Here is an 18,641-nt window from a genome sequence, read left to right on the forward strand (position 1 = left end):
GTTCTTCTGATTTATAAATGGAGGACAAAACCCCACATTTTTTGTGAGATTGGAAATCTAAACAAGCAAGCCTTAGAATTTATTTTTGATGGATCCACCACTTACTGAAATACTCCAAAATCAAACATAACAAAAACTTTATATTTTGTTGACATAAAGATTGTGATGGACTCAACTTTGGGATAATTTGGGGAAAACAAACTATTATTCTAGAGAAAGTGTTTTGAGAAATACCTGTGAATGTTCGTTTTCCTAATTTCCAAGTATGCTTTGGCTGATAGAGATCAATGGGAAAGTATAGGTTTGCCAGCCTCAGACAAAGAGGTTACTCTGATCAAGGATACTTATAAATATATTTTAAAGTTTCATTAGTGTCTACAAAGAAAGAAAAAAAAAGGCCCAGGAGCCAGTGGGAAACCAGCCAGTTCTTTAGCTGGCTGGTCCTTCAACTTGCTGAAAATAAGGAAAGGAAATTGTATGAATGTTCCTCAAAAGTGCAAGGTAATTTATAAAAGGGAGACTATAAAAAAGTTTTAATTTTCCTTCTTTTCTCCACTCCACCTATTCCTATGACAATAAAAAAAATTCTTCTGGTAGAAAAACACTTATTTTTATTACTAAGATCCAGATATGGCTTATTGCTTTTGGATCTGAGTCACCTTTACTTCCCTTCCTTCCTTTTCTCCTCCCTCTTGCGAGATGATGGTTTGGTAGGCAATGGAGAACGTTTCCAGGACTCTCTCTCGCTGAAGATGATTTCTGTGGGGAAGCAGCACATGAACATCAGCGCACACAGTAGCCCCTTGGGAACAGTTTGACCTGCCTGGTTTTCAGGTGGTTCACGGTGAGGCTCCAGAGGAGTGTGCCATCCACTGGCAGCAGGACTGGAAATCCATGGGCCCAGCATCTTCCCTTCTCACTGCCTGTCACTGCCCGGCAGAGGGTAAAGCCCCCTACAAGGGGACAGGGAAGAAGATCTGTGATGTCCGAATCAGAAATGTAGTGGACGGATGTTTGCAGGAGCTCCCACTGGGGGTTCTTTATGAAGCACATAAACCACAGCCCCAGAGAACCCAAGCAGCTCTTCACGTGGCACCTTCGGACTTCTTGCTTCAGCCTTTGCACACGTTAGCCGTCACTCCTGCAAGGCCAAGTGCACCCATCTCCAAAGTTACAGATTTTTTTGTATTGGGAGAAGCACATGGACTTACAGTATAGGAAGCACACATACAAAGTCTTTTCAACAGAGCATCATTTTTTAAAAAAAAATTTTTCTGCTCCTTTTCCTAGTGAATTTAGGGTTTCTTACCAGAGCCCGAGTGTTTTAGATCCGGTCTACCATTTAGCCATGTCTTGCTAATGCTGTGTGAATACCACGTGTGTATAAACGGCTCCTGACTTAGTATGTTTCTTCCAGTGTGTGCCTCCTGGCAGAAGCCACCCAGCCACCCCACTGCCAGCGCTCCGCTTCACATCATGAATATTCAGAGGCTGCAGTCATTGAGGACTCAGGTGGCAAAAATAGTAAGGTGATGGAAGCAAACCCTGACATGAAAGCCAGGGCTGCATTTCAGTGTCTCCACAGCCCTGAGTGCTGCACCCATCCTCTGACCCGTGGACCACATGAGAGGAGAGTCCTGGGGAACTCCTGTGAATCAGGCGTCTGTTCCATACACCAACATGCTCACGTCTTTCTGTATGATGTGTTGTAATCAGCATGTTGTTTTTAAAAGACAACAGGCCCCTCTGTAGTCCTCTCCCACAAAATGCATTTAGGCTGATAGTTCAGCATAAAGGATGCACTGTTGAGGCCAGCAATGCCTGCATTGTTTTCCCTGTAATGCAGTCAGGGTCTCCTCAGCAAAATTTAGTGTATTTTGTGAAATCTTATTTTATATATTTTGTCACCAGCAGCAGTTAAACTAAAGGAGGAACAGCTCCATTCTATTACGGGTTAAATTATGCTCTGTGCCGAACTAGTGGTGATGTATAAATTGCAGCCCTGTCTTTTTTCCAAAGGATTCTAAAATAGGTTTTCCGAATTAGTGCTGGATTTTCGCTCCTGCATGTGTGGTGACTCTGGATTTTTTCCCTTCGGAGAACCATCCTTTGCAGCATTCCCCCTTCCGAGGAATCACTTAGACACTTCCAGCTGGTGGCAGGGGATACAGCCATAATACAGCTTCCTCTGTCCCAGCTGTCTTTTTCACTACGATAAATGCATTACGATGGCTGCACTCTCGTGTAAAGGTTCAGGTAGAGGAAGGTGTAGGATGAAGTCTGGAAGCCGTCTTTTGGGTTTTTAAAAGCTTCAGCTTCGACAGCATCTCTGCATTTTGAATGTCTTCCTGCTTCTGGTCAAAGGTTTCTCTCCAGTGATTGGAATGCTACTGTAAGCCTGGTTAAAGGTGCCTGAGGATATCACCTTATACAAGGAAGCCCTGCGTGCTTGAGAAGAGCTTTTTCAATGCATTATGGCTCATGCAGCCTCACAATTAAAGAAAAACAGGGATTTAGAAATCAATGCTGAAGAGGAGACTGAGAAGAAAAGGAAACACCGCAAACGGTCCCGGGATCGGAAGAAAAAGGTAGTTGTATACGCCAGAGCATAAATCTTGCCTGGATTCTTTTTGTTTTAATCTCCTCCTGGCGTCTGTTAGAAGCATTAAGGGCTATTTTTACGTGCTGTGTAGAGTATAAATTGGGAACGGATGATAAAACCCAGTGGCCGACCATGGCCAGAGGATGGGCTAGGCAGGGGGAGAGTCTGTCCTGTGTGGGGGTGATTGCAGTGCTGATGCGGAAGGTGTGCCTGCACTTGACACAGGCAGGGGCATGTTGCCATGACACAGAAAGGTGTTGCAAGGGAGTTCAAAGTAGTTTCTTCCCAGCCCGGTCAAGGTTAAATGGACTGCGGTGACTTGGGTCTGAGGGAGAGGCCAGCGAGCCGGTCTTTGTACTTGTTGGAGGTCTAGGCTCGTGGAAAAGGAGCTTTTGTGCTAGAACTACTGTCACATGTGTGCATTTCTCAGGCACATCTGTGACCTTAAAGACGTAGCAGAAAAGTCATTTCCTGCTTTGCTTTCTTCCCCTCCTTTTGCCTCTTTTTTCTCTGAGGTGCTTTTAGTTAGGTTGTGCGATGGAAACAAGCTGCCAGAAATGACTTTCTTTTGTTAAATGAAGCTGAAATCACAGAGGTTTGTTATTCTCTGCTGGATGAGAGGGATTATCCTGAACGCAGGAATTCCCATGGCAGGGCAGGGACCTGCAGCCTTCACCGCTGATTGCTTCTGATTAAAGCATGGGCATTGATCATCCCCGACTGATATTCTATGGCAGGGGGAAGATAGGAGGAATATTCTAGGTCAGTGGTGTTTCATTACAGCCGGAGAGTACTTACTGAGTGTTTAGTGGCTGTGCCCTTAAATGTGACTCCTAGGTACCCACTGGGGAGTGAGGGCCCGAAGCACTTTTCCTCTATGGCAATTAATAAAAATTGACTAAAACTCTGTGATCTGAATATGAAAGTCAGGTCATAAAGCATTTTTATGTCTCTTTGTGAGAATTCCCAAGGGAAAGATAATCTTAATTTGCTGTGAGCAGTGATGCATGTGCCTTCTAAATGACATGCAGATTTCGTCCACCACATGTACCTCTCTTCAGGGCTGATCATGAATATTTTTGGTGCCTTTGCCATTTTCTTCAGAGTTAGGATCTGTGAAAGAAGGCTCTCTGTGTTTTGTTATGTGGCAGACTTTATGAGATTGAGTTTGGAGAGGTACAGTCGCTTTGCTGCAGGATGTTAAATATAGATGCTTCCTACTTCAATATTCTTGTAAATAAACTTCTTGAACAGATTTTCACAAAAGCACAAACTCAGGAAATTGTTGGCAGGCATATTTCAGAGTCATGCACAGCAGAGTTGTGGAATTGCCATATTTTGCCAGGTTCTGGTCTAATTGCACTGTATTAGGTTCATCTGTGGGAGGTCACTACGGAGTGCCCACTCTTCACACATCTTTACCCACTCCCACCGTGATAAGCTGGCTTCTAAGAAACATGAGAAAAGAAGGTACATATATTTGTATAAAGATACAATCGCATCGTTGCTGTTAATACTCTGTATAAGACTTGTTAGCCGAGCCAGGCTTATGCACCGCAGTTTCCTGTAGTGATGACAGGCCTGCTGCCTTGGGGCCTGGGCCCCTGTTTGACTTGGAAGCAAAATAGGGAAGGGGTGAGGCAAAGGGAGCTTTTGGGCTCACTGAGCTGAAGCAAATGCTTTGTGGACCAAAGTGCTTTGTTATGAGTACAACAGAGTCTGTCCAATGTAAATCTCTTAGCAACCAAGAGGGAACATGGAGAAATATCAATATCGCTATGTCAGTGTGCAAGCAGATTTAAATGTTTTGTTCTCAGGACAGTCACAGAGTTGATCCAGAAAGTGGCCTGTGGATAACACTTTCATTGCCATTGTACTAGTTAATTCACGACACACTAAAACCAGTATATTCCCTATCAAAGATACATGCATTTCAGGAGATTTAACATTCACAGTCCAAGGATTTTAGGGACTGCTTTCAAAGTACAAAGTCAACATTAGATTACTTTCAAGACATAATCTAGATTCTTTTTCAGTCATATAGTATATATACCACTTATTCTCTACAAAGTGAATTGTTTTTACTTGGAGTTTCTTTTTCCTACCTTTTCCTAAGATCCTGATGAAGGCTTTTGGGTTACTTCGCTCCACGTTATAGGCCCCATAGCAATTGGAAAAGCTTCTCTTATGTACTTTGTGGGTTATTATGGGGTTTATTCCTCTTACTTATATGTGGAAATATCCTCTAGGATCTTTTAATTACATAAAAGTAATAGTAATTTCATAAAGTCACGAAATAGAAAAGCTTTAGATAAACGTGAAGAGTATCTATTTTGTAAAGGAATTTGATTCATGGTACCCCTGTAATTGAAGTTTAAACAAGCCCAGGATGAACTTTTCCTGATATATATATGACATAACCTCATACAGTATGAGATATTACTAAGTATTATAATCAAGTCAGAATGTGTATATAAAATTAACATTCTATTCACATTTCATCAGTTCTTAAAAAATCCATGATTGCACATTTGGTCTGCTATGCATATTGATAACCATGAATAAGTGGCTACCAATCAAAAAACATAGGAAACTTTTGGAATTTATAATTACTTGAATTTTAATAATGGTGTGTTTTATTCTTGCCATAGCAACATTAGTGTCAAGGAAAGGAAAAATCTTCCTAGTTGCTAAAAGGAAATGCATTTAGATGGACAAACCTTTAATCTTTTTATCCCAATTTTTCTGACTTGAAGCAAACAAAAAGCAACTTTCCCTGAGTATTTTGTTTAGAAGGTGTCTTTCTACTGCATTTACCCATCTCCTTTACGCACACTGTCCCATCACTCTTCCCTGATATATTTTCCCCTTCACTCTCCTCTTCTCCCAATGGGCCGCTAATGCTGGCAGTGAGTGGGGTGGCATGCCAAAGGTAGACAGAGTGCCTTTGGGAGGGACAATATTGGATCCATGCTCTGACTGAGAAAGTTGCAGAGAGGAACTCTTTATATTCCCTGCACCGAGTAAGGTCCTGGCCCACGGGCGGTGGTCAGTGGATAACCCAAGCTACCATGAGTTCATGAGGACTAGAAGTCACAAATGCTCTCAGGGCCACACTTCCCTTGTTGCCTCTGGCCTCTGGTGCCACATTACCTGGATATTTTGCTTTCTCTCCGTGTAAACTATAAGGTACATTTCAATAATGAGGGCTATTAGGAGAAATAACATTAATTTATTCAATAATTTTTTTAAATGTTCACAAGTATGCTTGTATATATTTATTATGTCCTATAAAAAAAAAACCCACTTTGAGGTGATCTAAGGATATGTATACTAAAAAAGGAGACATTTATATGCATTGCTGACACAGGGTATACTGGGATAAAGGAACAGTCAATTTTATGATTAATATCTTTTCTAATTGTTGACAACAGACTCATGCAGCTATTCAGTGGCAGAGCAGGAATGAATATTTATTGCTTCATTTTTGCATTCACGTATTCATTCAGCAAACATTTACTGAGTGACTTCTGTGGATCAGGCATTGCATTCAGTGTTGGAGGCAAAGCTACAGGAGGCAGAGTGGCAACAGTACAGTGACTCCCTGCAGAGAGAGGAGATCACTAATCACCCTTCATAACACATGTAAAGGGAGCCACAGGAGCCCACTGTAAGACTGCAGTTCAACTCAAATGGGCTCAGAGAAGGTTCTCAGGGAAGCTGAGCCTTGGAGGAGGAGTGAGCAAGACAGGCAGGCAAAAGGACAGGAATCCCATGCCCAGTGTGGTGGAAATAAGAGGGAACATTCATGTGTGAAAAGCAAACATAAATAAGGAACAAAAGGGATATGAGTGTATGGCTTGGAAAGTGGTCAGAAGCCAGATCATGAAGACCTTTGTATCCCATCTCACAGGGTGGGAAATTACCTTCTCCAAGGAGAGAGGGACTTGAATTGACTTAAATGGAGGCAGTAGGAAGAGTAACTGAATGGCTTTATGGTTTAGAACCATCACTCAGGCATCCATGCTGCAGATAGCAGCCGGGAGAGCCTTCTGGAAGCACGGGTGGTGATTCAGGAATGAGAGATGCTGAGGGTCTGAACCAGGGCAGAGACTATGACAGTGGAGAGGGGGTGTTGCATGCAAGAGATATTTAGGGGAAGACTCAACAGAATTTGGCAATGGACTGGGTGTAGGATGTGAGAGGGAGAGATCGGATTCTAGGGTAACTGCCAAGTTCCTGGCTTGAAGCGGAAGATGAATAATTAAATTTCCTGGATTCATGTCTTTTATTCCAGGGCATTTATTGACCACCTAAAATGTATCAGGTAGGGTTTTAAATTGCTTTGTAGGTAGAGGCTCATTTAATCTTTATAACTACCCTACAAAGAAAGTATTTATTATCCCCATTTACAAATGAGGAAACTGAGGCAGGAACCCATTAAGCATGCCCATACTATTTAGTGGCAGATCTAAAACTTCAGTGTGGAAAGTCTAGCTGTCTAGCTTGTTCTTTTACCTACAACACGGAACAGCATATGTAGTTAATATTTTCACAGCTACATATCAAAATGGATTTGATTCAAAGAACCTTCTAAGTGATCAGCTATTTCCTAGACATTGGGAGCCTTAAATAACAAGCTTTATATCGGTAAGTAACCCAGTGCACTATGGCAGTGTGTCTGTTTTTCTTACCCTCTGCAATAGATTTTAATGTTTTACCAGAAGAATTTATTTTTTTTAATTTTTGAAAATAAATGGAAAATTGCCAACACCAGGATTTCAACTCCTCAAAGACATGTTGCTATAATAACATAACAATGTCTTAGGTGCTCACTGTATACCAGGCAATGTGCAGGGTGATTCCATGGATTATTCTACTATTTTTCTCACAACTTCTGTATGAGACAGGTATTATTTTCATCCCCATTTTTTTTATAGCTAAAACATAGACTTAAAGAGAACAAATAACTTGCCTGAGGTCATGCAGCTTCTAAGTGTTGGGTCTACACTTAAACTTGGATCATAGGACTTTGGAATCCATATTTAACCACTAGGTTTATTGTCATAAAAATCTACCAGTCTCGTTTAGGATTAGAGCAACTTAAAGATTTGAGAATAAATTTCAAGAGAGATAAATTATTGAGTGTTATCTATTGCTATAGAAGCTTGATGCTTCCTGACATTATAGGCCTTCTCCATGCCTAGCTCCCGATGTACCTATGGCACCCATGATGGAAGATACCAGGCAGGGGAGGTTTTGTACTATAGTGACTGGACTTATGAGGGTGAGGGTTGTGTGGACCGGTATCAGATAAAGGGAACCCACTCTGCGTCCTGTTCTGCTGAGAACATAGACTCCAGATCTCTAGGGAGCCTGGTTTCTCTCTCAGCATCTTTATGCTCTGCAGTATAATTATAAGCTCCGTGTGTCTCACCCAGGAGACTATAAGCTCCTTGAGGGCAGAGGTGGTATCACAATCTTCTACTACCAAACTGGTGCTTGCAGGGTAGGAAGTGGATGGGAGGGAGGGAGGAGGTGGATGGATGAGAGGCAGTACCATGCAATGATTAAGAGTATGGCCTATATGTAAGATTGTCTGAGTTCAGGTACTAACACTCTTAGCTGCTGTGACCTTGGGAAGTTATTTAACCTGTCAGTGCCCCAGTCTTTTTACATGCAAAATGAATATAATAATAGAATTATTGTTATATTATTATATTATTAGTCCTGTGCTTTAGTCACAGGACTGTAGTGCGATTTCAATGAATGAATGAATGAATGAATGAATGAATATTAGAATGGTGCTTGGCACAAAAGAAGAGCCATATAGTGGTAGTTGTTGCTGTTTTTATTGATGGTCATAGTGAACAGAAGAATGAGCGGACTGTTTCCAACCTGAACCTTTAGGGGTTGTGCCAACAAGTTATCTGACTGAAGCCGGCAGGTAAGCTCCCTAGGAGCACAGCAGCTGTCCCGTCTCCACTTTTCCTCTGTTGGAAGAGGATGGATGGAATAAGGCTTAGCTCAGTAGAAAAGTTATAAACCGGGGCGATGGTTAGTGAAGCATCCCGCTTCAGCTCAGGTCGTGATCTTGTGGTTCGTGAGTTCAGCCTCACGTTGGGCTCTGTGCTGACAGCTCAGAGCCTGGATCCTGCTTTGGATTCTATGTCTCCCTCTCTCTGCCCCTCCCCCTGCTTGCATGCTGTCTCTCTCTCTCTCTCTCTCTCTCTCTCTCTCAAAAATAAACATTAAAAAATAATTTCTTTAATAAAAAAGAAAAGTTGTAAACCTTTGTCCTTTGATGTGCCATGGTATTTAGGGATAGGGAAGCAATTAAATAAAACTGGTCTGCTGATTGATTCTCTGTGTTCTCTGTTACTATCATGATAACATTTTTTATTCTCAAAGTCATACGTTTGCTAAAAAAAAAAAACTTAACACTTTCTTGGTCTTCATGAATTACCATTATGAGTACAAGATCATGTTAGGTATAAATTATACATTTATTAATGTCTGAACATGTTATTTAAAATTTTGTGAGTACTGTCACCAATATACTGTAGCTATTGAACTGTTTCTTCATTCTTCAGGCTCATGGTCTTTTCTGTCTCTTAATTTGCCTTTGGTAAGATGACATATTATTGTGTGTGTGTGTGTGTGTGTGTGTGCACGCGTGCACACTTTATTGAATCTCAATATGGAAAAATGCTTTCAATAGGTATGCTTGAGGAACAAAAGGATTTGACAGCGCTTTGTACTTTTTGGTAGTTATATTATTAGAAAAAGTATAGTAATCCTATTACATTTAACTGGTATCCATTTAATAAAAATATACTGTGCAGCTACATTGTGCCGATTATTGTGCTGGAGACTAGCATGTAAAGGATGGGACCTGTAGGCCCATCTACCTGCTCTTTGATATGCTGCTTGTACTACTTGATGCAGGTTGGGTGAAGGACCAGAGAGAAAAATAGACATTTTTTGTTGCTGGGTTAGCACTGGTTTATGTTAACACTATGCCATAGTGTTATCGACATGGACAGACTCTTTAGCCTAAGTTTAAGTTTGTTATGTAACTATGTAACTTGCCTCAGTCCAAAAATAACTGGGCTTGGAATCAAGGTCTGTGTGGCTCCCCTTCTTAGGCCATCAGAACCTCTAGAGGATAGGTTTGTTTTTTTTTTTAAGGGAGGTTCTTACTAATAGATATCTATGGTGAATTCTTATGTCAAGAGAAGAATGGTCACTGTTGGAATGTTAAAAATTAAATAATTTAATAATTGAATTTTTATAAATTATTTATCATTCACTGCAAAATCTAAATATTGTCTAAATCGTAACACTTAAATTAGTGTACGTTTAAATTAGTGCACATTTAAAATAACTTTTAAGAGGAATCCAGTCACTGAAACAAAGTAGAATTGTAAGCTATCTGTTGATTGACAAATAGGTTAGATGTTGAAGGATGATGTCTAAATACAATGTTACACTGTCAGCTGTATACTCCAAATAGTAATCTAAAGAAATACTTGTATAGAAAGATAACATTTGAAAACAAGGAATCTGCTGTGTTTTTACTCAGACTGTTTCTCGTTTGTGTAAGTTAAAAGTAAGTTAAAAGTTCATTTCAAAGCAATGGAAATGGCGCCTGGGTCTTCTACATATGGTTCAGATTTTTCTGGTGATTATCCCCTTCGTTCAGGATTATGCTGTCCTGGACCCACAGTGGCATCATAAGAAGGAATGACCCGTCCCTGTCAAATATAGGAGCTGCCTATAAAATGTATAGGTTTCAATTTAGATTTAGTTGGTTGCAGTAAACCATAGGTGACCTTCTGCAAATTAGGATCATATCATCAGTTCTGTTTGAATTTATATGAAGCCCATTAGAATGGATAGAGACTAATGTTTTTATCTGCCAGGTTTGGCACAACAAAAGCCAACCAGTACCATCACCATAGGAGAGGAAGGGTATATGGACTGTGTGGAAAAGCATAGGGACAGATAACTTAGCTGGAGAGTGTTGGAAGCCCAACATTTTCTAATGACTGGAACCCAGTGATACTGAAACATTTATAATCTACATGTAGGTATCCCTGAAAGCTTTGTAGTTTCAGTACTATGAATAGCATTATTTTATCCTCACGAAGTACAGTTTTCTAAGAGTCTATACAATTGAAGAAGGTATGAAAATATGGTAAATTGTGTTTAGTAGAGGATCAAAAACATTAATAAAGCAGGCAAGCAATAAGGAGAAAGTTGTGGGGAAGGGGCTAAGTATTACAATCCATGGTGATGGAAAGAGAGGGCTTTGGGCCTAGATAAGAATTCATATCGCAGCTGCCACTGATTAGCTATGTGGCCTTGAACTAAACTTCTCTGGGTCTCAGTTTCCAGATTGGTCAGATGGGGATATTAACCCTTTCCTTGCATACATATTGTAAGGAGTGAAAATACTATAAAGGCATTTTGCCAGGGGTCTGACATAAAGGGAGCAGTTAGCTAAAGTTTCCTTATCATATGGGCTCTCAAATGTAACCAAGTGGCCATAGTCAAGAACAGAGCAGAGGAGCTGAGAAAACAAGAACTTTTATACCTAGCAATCCCTCAGAAGATTATTTGATGAATGAAATTTTACTGATAAACTGGTATCCTCAAAAAAGTCATTTGAGTCCTGCAGTTCAGGTCTTTGCAAACTTTTTTATAGTCCTTGGGGAATTAAATCTGTTATTTTGAGAAATATTTCAAAAGACTCACATGTTACACCTTCCATTCATTAACACTATTATTAATAGTTTCTCTCAGGAGTTAAATGATAGCCAAGGTAGATAGTAAAGAAAGCTTAAGAATCATATGTATAGATAGAAGAAGTATCAAATAATTCTTTTAACAAACCAACTTTATTTTGCAGATTTGGGCATAAATGTTAAAATACTTGGAGGAAGAGTATTTAGGGCTGAATGGAAGCAATCTTCACTGGATATATTTACTTATTATATATATTATATATATTATATGTATTATAATTATATATATATATATATATAATCTATTTATTGAAACAAAAACATTACCTATAAATATGTCCATAAAGTATATGCACTTCATTACCAACCGGCTTTCCACCCCCTCTAGGTAATGTGGCCACCAAAGAGGTGTCGGATGGTTTCAGGGTAGCTGGGGACCTAGGAGAGAGTGGATGATCTGGTTGATAGGGAGATGTCACCATCTGTACCTGGTTTCAGAACCCACAGTGGCCTGTGGACTGTCTTCCTTGCCAGCACACCCCCTTCTCTCCTTCTCAGACTGCCACCCTTGAAGCCAAACAGTTTTTAGTCAGACAAAGCAAGCCACCCTGCCCGGACCAAATTGACCCACGTCAGCAACTGCCACTAAGAATTATCAGTGTGTAAACAGCCCTATTCACCTTAAACCAAAACGAAAAACAGAACCTGAAATGTGGACATCTCTCATTAGACACTTTTGTTACAGACTCTAAGTGAGTTTTCTTTTCAAAGAAGGGCAGTACAGAGAGATGCCTATCAGCAAAAGTATATGGAGAAGAATTTACCTTTTCTTTCTTTTATTGAGCTGTAAGTCACTGAGGAACTGTGGTGGGCCAGGCACTCTGCTGAGTGCTTTAAGAAGATTATCGTATTCAGGTCTCACAAATGGGGGCTATTATCCTACTTCTCTGGATTAGGGGAGGCATACTCTGGAACATTTCAGCAAGCCCAGGGTTGCATAATTAGTAAGTGTAAGGCTGGAATTTCCCCCCAGGTGAGTCTGATTCCCAGCCCATGCTAAGTCCGACACTTCTCCCCCCTCAGTCCCTGTCAGTCATGATTGTTTCCAAGTCCCCACTGAGAGCCATTTTCATAGGAGACTGGGATCTGTGAGGTGAATCTTTCCTGGAGCATGAGATGCCACCATGCTAGGGTTTCCACACCTAGAAAATGCCTCACAAAATCCTTCTTGTGATTGATTTCTTCCTCCCAAAAGAAAAATACACGTTGGGGCATGGACAGCAGGAGGGTAATAATGCTGGATATAATAAATAATTTAACTTTCAGGTCGTACAGTTACCTGAAATGCATCCTGCCTCAACAGGACCATAATTATATTAATGGTAAAATAAGTGTGAGTACAGTTTATTTCCGAACTGTTGGCATTTGTGAACACAAATAGTGAAACCATTTTGTGTTGGCTGATTTCTTGATGTTTGAAATGAGTATATTCCCAATGCCTTTTGCTTCATGCTTACCATTTTTATGAGAAAACTGTTAAGCTGATTTTGAAGAACTCGGCCTCAAAACAGACTAATTTTCAGAGCCTAAATTAAAAATTAAAAAACAATTTGTAGAATAGTAAGAAATTAGCACCAACATTAAAAAAAAAAAAAACCCTTTAGCCGACGACACCAACAAATGTTAGAATTGAGTCACCATAGGTGCTGCCAGGTTCTTTGCCAGGATAGAAGGGACCTCTTAGTCCTTATGAAGTGATTTTTTTTTCTTTTCCTTGATGGTAAGAACTATGAGTAAAAAGCTTTAATTTGGGGAAGGGAGTTGGCAAAAATTGGAATCTCAAAAAAAAACAAAACAACTTGATTATTTAGGACAGATGATGTTAGGCTTTCTAGCATACTTCACTTTGAATCCGTAGGAGCTCTGCTAGCAAAGTCAGGCTTTGTTTACAACAAAATAATTGGCAGGTGTGAAAGGCTGTTCTCTCTCTTCACACTTATGTGAGTCTCTGAGTTACATGGCTTTCTTCTCCTTTTGCCCATGAGCAGATTGAGGCTCAGACATTGACTTTAACAGTCACAGTGACCACCGGACAGAGGCAGAATTTGAACTCATGGCCATCAGACTAAGCTCTTTCCTTTCTTTCACTATTCTGCCTATAGGTTTTTCACCCCTCATGTAAGATTCTTGCGTTTGGAGAAAGCTTTTACTTTTATTTTTTATTATTTTCTAATCGGTTATTAAATCATTTTTATGCTTCTCATTACTAATGTTATTGTTCATTTGTTTTATGTGACAAATACTGGATAAGAAGTGCTTTTTAAATAATGATGGGTGACTTAAACCCTGTGTTTTTATCTTCAAATGTTACATGGCGACGTTAAGTATTACTGCAAAGCACAGAGCAATTTTGAATCAGGAAAAAAATCATGATTGACCTTGGTGCTGTGGATTTACCATTGCTTAGGGAAGCAATGTTTGTCAAAACCATTATCTTGAGCAGTGCATTTTGTTTTCTGTCAGTAAATCCCCCAAATGCCCAATCTCATAATTCCCAGCCACATTCCTACTACCTGGCTGGTTAGGGGTGAATGAGAGAGGATGGGCTGGAAGGCTCTGAGGTCACCGAATCCCCACACAGGCCACTGCTCCCCCTTCTTCCGTAAGGACCTGCTGTCCCTCTGTGCAATGGTTGGGACACCGCTACCTGATTCAATAACATAATGAGTGTATTTACTTAGCTTTGTCAACACTCAAAATATATTTGCCTGCTTCGAAGTAAGAAGATAACCATACTGATGTTGAAAAATGCTGAATGCAATTAATTTTTTTTTCCTTTGAAGAATGGCCATTGTTAAGGATCCCTGCTTTACTCTTCCTCTTCAGCTGGAGTCATTGCCACCTAAAAATAAATGGTTTTGTTGTGGACATTTATTCTAACCACAATTACTTCAAATAGAATTAATATATTAATACCGGTGACCCAAGCATATGAAACTCGCACATTCATTTATCTTCATTAGTGTAGAATTAGCCATCCTGGTAATCCTCCCCAATTCCTGTCTGTGGTTCACTTCAAAAGGTTTTGACTGCACCTCATCTTAGCTGAAATTGGGTGTTTGAGGGTGACCATGAATACATTCAAATAGGTGTTTTTCCTGTTTGCTGTGTTAACATAAACCCTGGGCTTGGTTTTTCCACAGCTGTTCAGCGTGGTTACGGCAGCCTGACTTCCTCCCATTCCACTGTGTGTGGATCCGGTTCCTGGGCTTTGTCCTAGCTCTCCACTAGAGAGCCTTGTCTCCACTGGCTGGTTGTAACTTGATTTTACATAACATGTTTCAGTGGATTTTCTATGGGATCAGATTAAAATAATTACATAGCCATCCATTTGGCATCTGATAGGCATTATCTTTTTGTTTTCTGGTGGATTAGTTAGGGTTTTGTTTGCAGTGTCAGGAAGGGAGAGTGTGCTTAGGTGCATTTGGCATTCTCGTCTTTGACCTGCTTTCCTAGAGCTGCTTTGCAGCTCTAGCAGAACCTAAATTATTAATGCGATCTGTTCTGTATCTGCACATAGAGCCTAATCCAGCCTTTTTTTTTAAGTGCTGCTGAGGATCTCTGAAATAATGGGAGATTGATTTTTGGAGGCTGCGTGGAATGAGGAGTGGGCCTGGGTGTGAGCTGTGGAGTCATGTAGGTTTGGGTTTGAGCTTCCTCACCACCCTTTCTTTGCTGTGTAGTCTTCAGTTGGTTACTTAACCTCTCTGAGCATCTATGCCCTCATCCCCAATAACACCTATTGCAAAGAGATGTTATGAAGACAAAATTAAATTGAACATGAAGTGCCTGGCACAAGTCAGGGATTCAGCCGATATTCATTCCTCCCACCTCCCCACTCCTTTCCTCTTGCCCTCATCCACTTGGAAGAAATGAGTTTATGTTATGCTAAGTGTATTCAGTGAGAGTTGTGAGTTAAAAGAAGGAAGTGAATTCACTGAAGGTAATTCCAAGCAGGGCAAAAAATACATGAAAAACATGTATATGTATATGTGGAGAAAAATATACATTTATATAAAGTGTAATATTAATAATTACATATACATGTACATATGTGTGTTTAGATTTGAGATGTATTCCACATGTGTATTATATATATTCTAAATAAGGCAGTTGAGCCCAGAGCCAATTTTTATTAATTTCTATAGAAAGAAATGTGGTTTCTGGAGAGAGCACTGTGCGTGGTGTGGGGTATAGGGACTCCTGGCTTTTGTGCAGGTGCAGTGGCTTTCCCAGGATCACTCCGCACAGCCCCAGCTTATTCTGCAGCAGCACCCAACGTCCAGTTGCAGGTGCCTCGATAGATTTTCTAAACTGAGTAAGAAGCCAGTCCTTTTCCCCCTGGGTAGGCCTTAATGGGTTTACCTTTGCATTTAAAGGTCTCCCTCGGGCAGCTGCTCCTTGACTCCCAGAGTGAAACCCACTCAGAGGAAGCTAGTCAGCAAAAGGTCAGTTTCGGTGACTCTCCTAAGAGGGCTTTTGAGGCTGTCTCTGATATGTGTTTCTCAGGGACAATTACAGAGAAATAGACTAACCTTGGGCAGATGGATTTTCTTGCTAAATGTTACTATCCAATCAAAGACTTCTTTCAGAGCCTTTGACAGCATTTAATACCTGTTTGCCACCTTTACTCCCTGCTTGATTACCTATAATGTTCTGGGACATTCTGTCAGTTCTCTTACCTTCCTCTTTCTTACCATGTGAATAATTGATGTACATTGTAGACACAGCCTTCAACACAGGGAGGCTAAGGTCACCCAGAGAAAGCATTATTGCTATCATCTTGAAATATGTTTTTCCAATATTTTTCTTGCATGTATATACTTAGTTTCTTCTTCCCTCTTCTGTTTTTTTTTCCTTCCCTTCTCTTCCCTTTTCTTTCTCCCCCCACCCCAAATCAATGGAGATAATGGTGGCACCTCCTGTTTTGTAACCTGATTTTTTTCCTACTGAACAATATAATATGAGCATTATGTTTGTGTCAGTAAATACATTTTTGTAAGGTTTTTAATGGATCTATGGTATTCGACTTTATGGGTGTACCAAAATGTACCCAACTAATGTCTTGGTTTTTTTTTTTAATTTTTTTTTAATGTTTATTTATTCTTGAGACAGAGACAGAGAGTGAACAGGGGAGGGGACAGAGAGAGAGGGAGACACAGAATCTGAAACAGGGTCCAGGCTCTGAGCTGTCAACACAGAGCCCAATGCAGGGCTCAAACCCACGAACTGTGAGATCATGACCTGAGCAGAAGTCAGACGCTGAACCAACTGAGCCACCCAGGTTCCCCTGTCTTGTTTTTGTATGTTTAGTTCATTTCAACTTTTGTTACCTTGAAAAATGGCACAAAGGACAACAAGGGCTTCATCTTTATCCACACTGAAGGGTTCTCACTTTCTGCTCTTTAGCACAGCATTCTAGGTCCTTCATTCTGAAGCCAACGCCACACGTACAACCTCATTTTCCACACGTACACTTGTTGGCCTTACTTAGTTCTAGTCGAGACACTGACTACCTTTCATTTCCCAGAGCATACATTTCCGCTCCCCCACTGTGGGGGTTGGGGGGTCCTTCATGCTGCCTGCAGTACCTCCCTCTCCCATTCTGTTCCGTCTGGAAGTCCTGTCTCTCCTCTTAACTGTTACAACTATTTATTTGCATCTCTTAGGAACTTTATGTGGAGGATAGTCCTTGTGTATGAAGATACCTAGATGAAAAAAGTCACAAATCTTGATTTTGGATCTTGGCATAGCCTCTCTAAGTTTGCAACTTCAGCTGCTCTTTCCTTGTCTGTGTTATGTCGAGGACCCTGACACAGTTGTGTGGAGGGACTCCAGTGGTTCCTTCGCACACTTTACTGGACTGCAAGTTCCTTGGAGCAGAGTTACCACTGATTCCTGGGGTGTCTTCTTCTAGGCCCCCTTGGCTCTGTCCTGTCAACCAATAATGACAGCTCTCTGCCCAGGACTCTGTGCTCTTTCTCCAGCCTTTATTAGTTCATCAGAGATTATTGAGGCCTGTGGCTCTCAACTGGCAAGAGGAGAGGTTCTGCCTTATGCAGCTGGGGTTGGTGTGACCAGCCAGCCTTCTTTGTCCACAGCTGGGGGGTTTCCTAGGATGTGGGGCTTCCCGTGATGAAACTGAGATGAACCCAAGGGTGTATTAGATTTGGTGGAATGTGGTGGGGCAAGGGCAAATGGTAGTGCAAGGGAAAGGTCCTCTGTACTACCTGCTTCTAAAACTCTCTCAGCTTTGGTAACTTTGAGAGGCTTGCCTTCTATCTCTGATTATGATGTCACTCCTTCTCCTCTAGGAGTCTTTTACCTGTTTTTTAATTTCCTATGTCATCAGTGGGCATTACTTTTTCCTAAATTTTCTGTTATCTACTGAGCATATAAGCACAGTGGACCATTGTGTGTGCCATGCCATCACACATACAGGGAAGTACTTAAAATCTAGCTTTGGGCAATAACTCCTGCTTTCTTTATATAGGGTCTCATCTAGGACCCAGTTGGCTTTTGCTTTACTTTTTTTTTAAGTTTATTTTTTAATTTATTTTTAGAGAGAGAGAGCAAGCTGGGGAGGGGCAGAGAGAGATAGGATCCCAAGCAGGTTTCATGCCCTCAGCTTAGAGTCCAATGTGAGCTCAGACTCCTGAACACAAAATCATAACCTGAGCGGAAGTCAAGAGCAGGATGCTTAACTGACTAGGCCACCCAGGCACCCGCCTTTTGCCTTACTTTTATTTCATTGGCTCTTTAACTCCTGGATCACGTGTTTTACTTCTTAAGGTTTTTGGTTTTTTGGCTTTTTTTTTTTTTTTTTGGTATCTTTTGCTTAACTTTATTTTTGACCCCACACAAATTTAGATTACACAGTACATACAGGGGGTTTTTTGTTTGCTTGTTTTATATATGCTTTAGTTTTCTGGAAAATGGCTCAGGGCAAAAGGAGTAAAAACATAGGCAAGGTGGTAAAACGCTCTAGCACAATCACCTTATTTTTATTATTCCCAACCTGGACTTGCCAAAGCTGTCTCCTCCCCCCATGCCACCTGAAACAAGGGAAGGATACTGTGACCTTCACCCCGTTTCTCCCCTGGAGAGGCTCCTAGCCTGCGTGCTCCTTTCACCAGACAGTGGGGGACTGGACACAGTAAGGAACTTTACTACTTTCCAGTTTCATTCTCAGTTAGTTTTCCCTTAGTCAGAGGGAAACTGCCACTGTT

At 40.8% G+C, this 18,641-nt stretch overlaps 1 protein-coding gene across 5 annotated transcripts in view; it reads left to right on the forward strand.

Annotated features, from left to right (window-relative positions):
* The first annotated feature begins 1,893 nt into the window (after positions 1-1,893).
* The window catches only part of ANK3 (ankyrin 3), a 336,335-nt gene continuing 319,587 nt past the window's right edge, over positions 1,894-18,641 (forward strand). For 2 of the 5 annotated variants that reach the window (XM_030334421.1, XM_030334422.1), the window contains exon 1: positions 2,037-2,588. In XM_030334421.1, coding sequence (XP_030190281.1) covers positions 2,475-2,588 — 114 coding nt within the window. In that variant the 5' untranslated portion in view covers positions 2,037-2,474. Of the gene's footprint in view, positions 2,589-18,641 lie in introns of all 5 variants that reach the window. The other 3 variants (XM_032595132.1, XM_030334419.1, XM_030334420.1) reach the window with 3 other exon arrangements.

Source organism: Lynx canadensis, chromosome D2 (assembly GCF_007474595.2).
Source record: "Lynx canadensis isolate LIC74 chromosome D2, mLynCan4.pri.v2, whole genome shotgun sequence".
Classification (NCBI taxonomy): Eukaryota; Metazoa; Chordata; class Mammalia; order Carnivora; family Felidae; genus Lynx; species Lynx canadensis.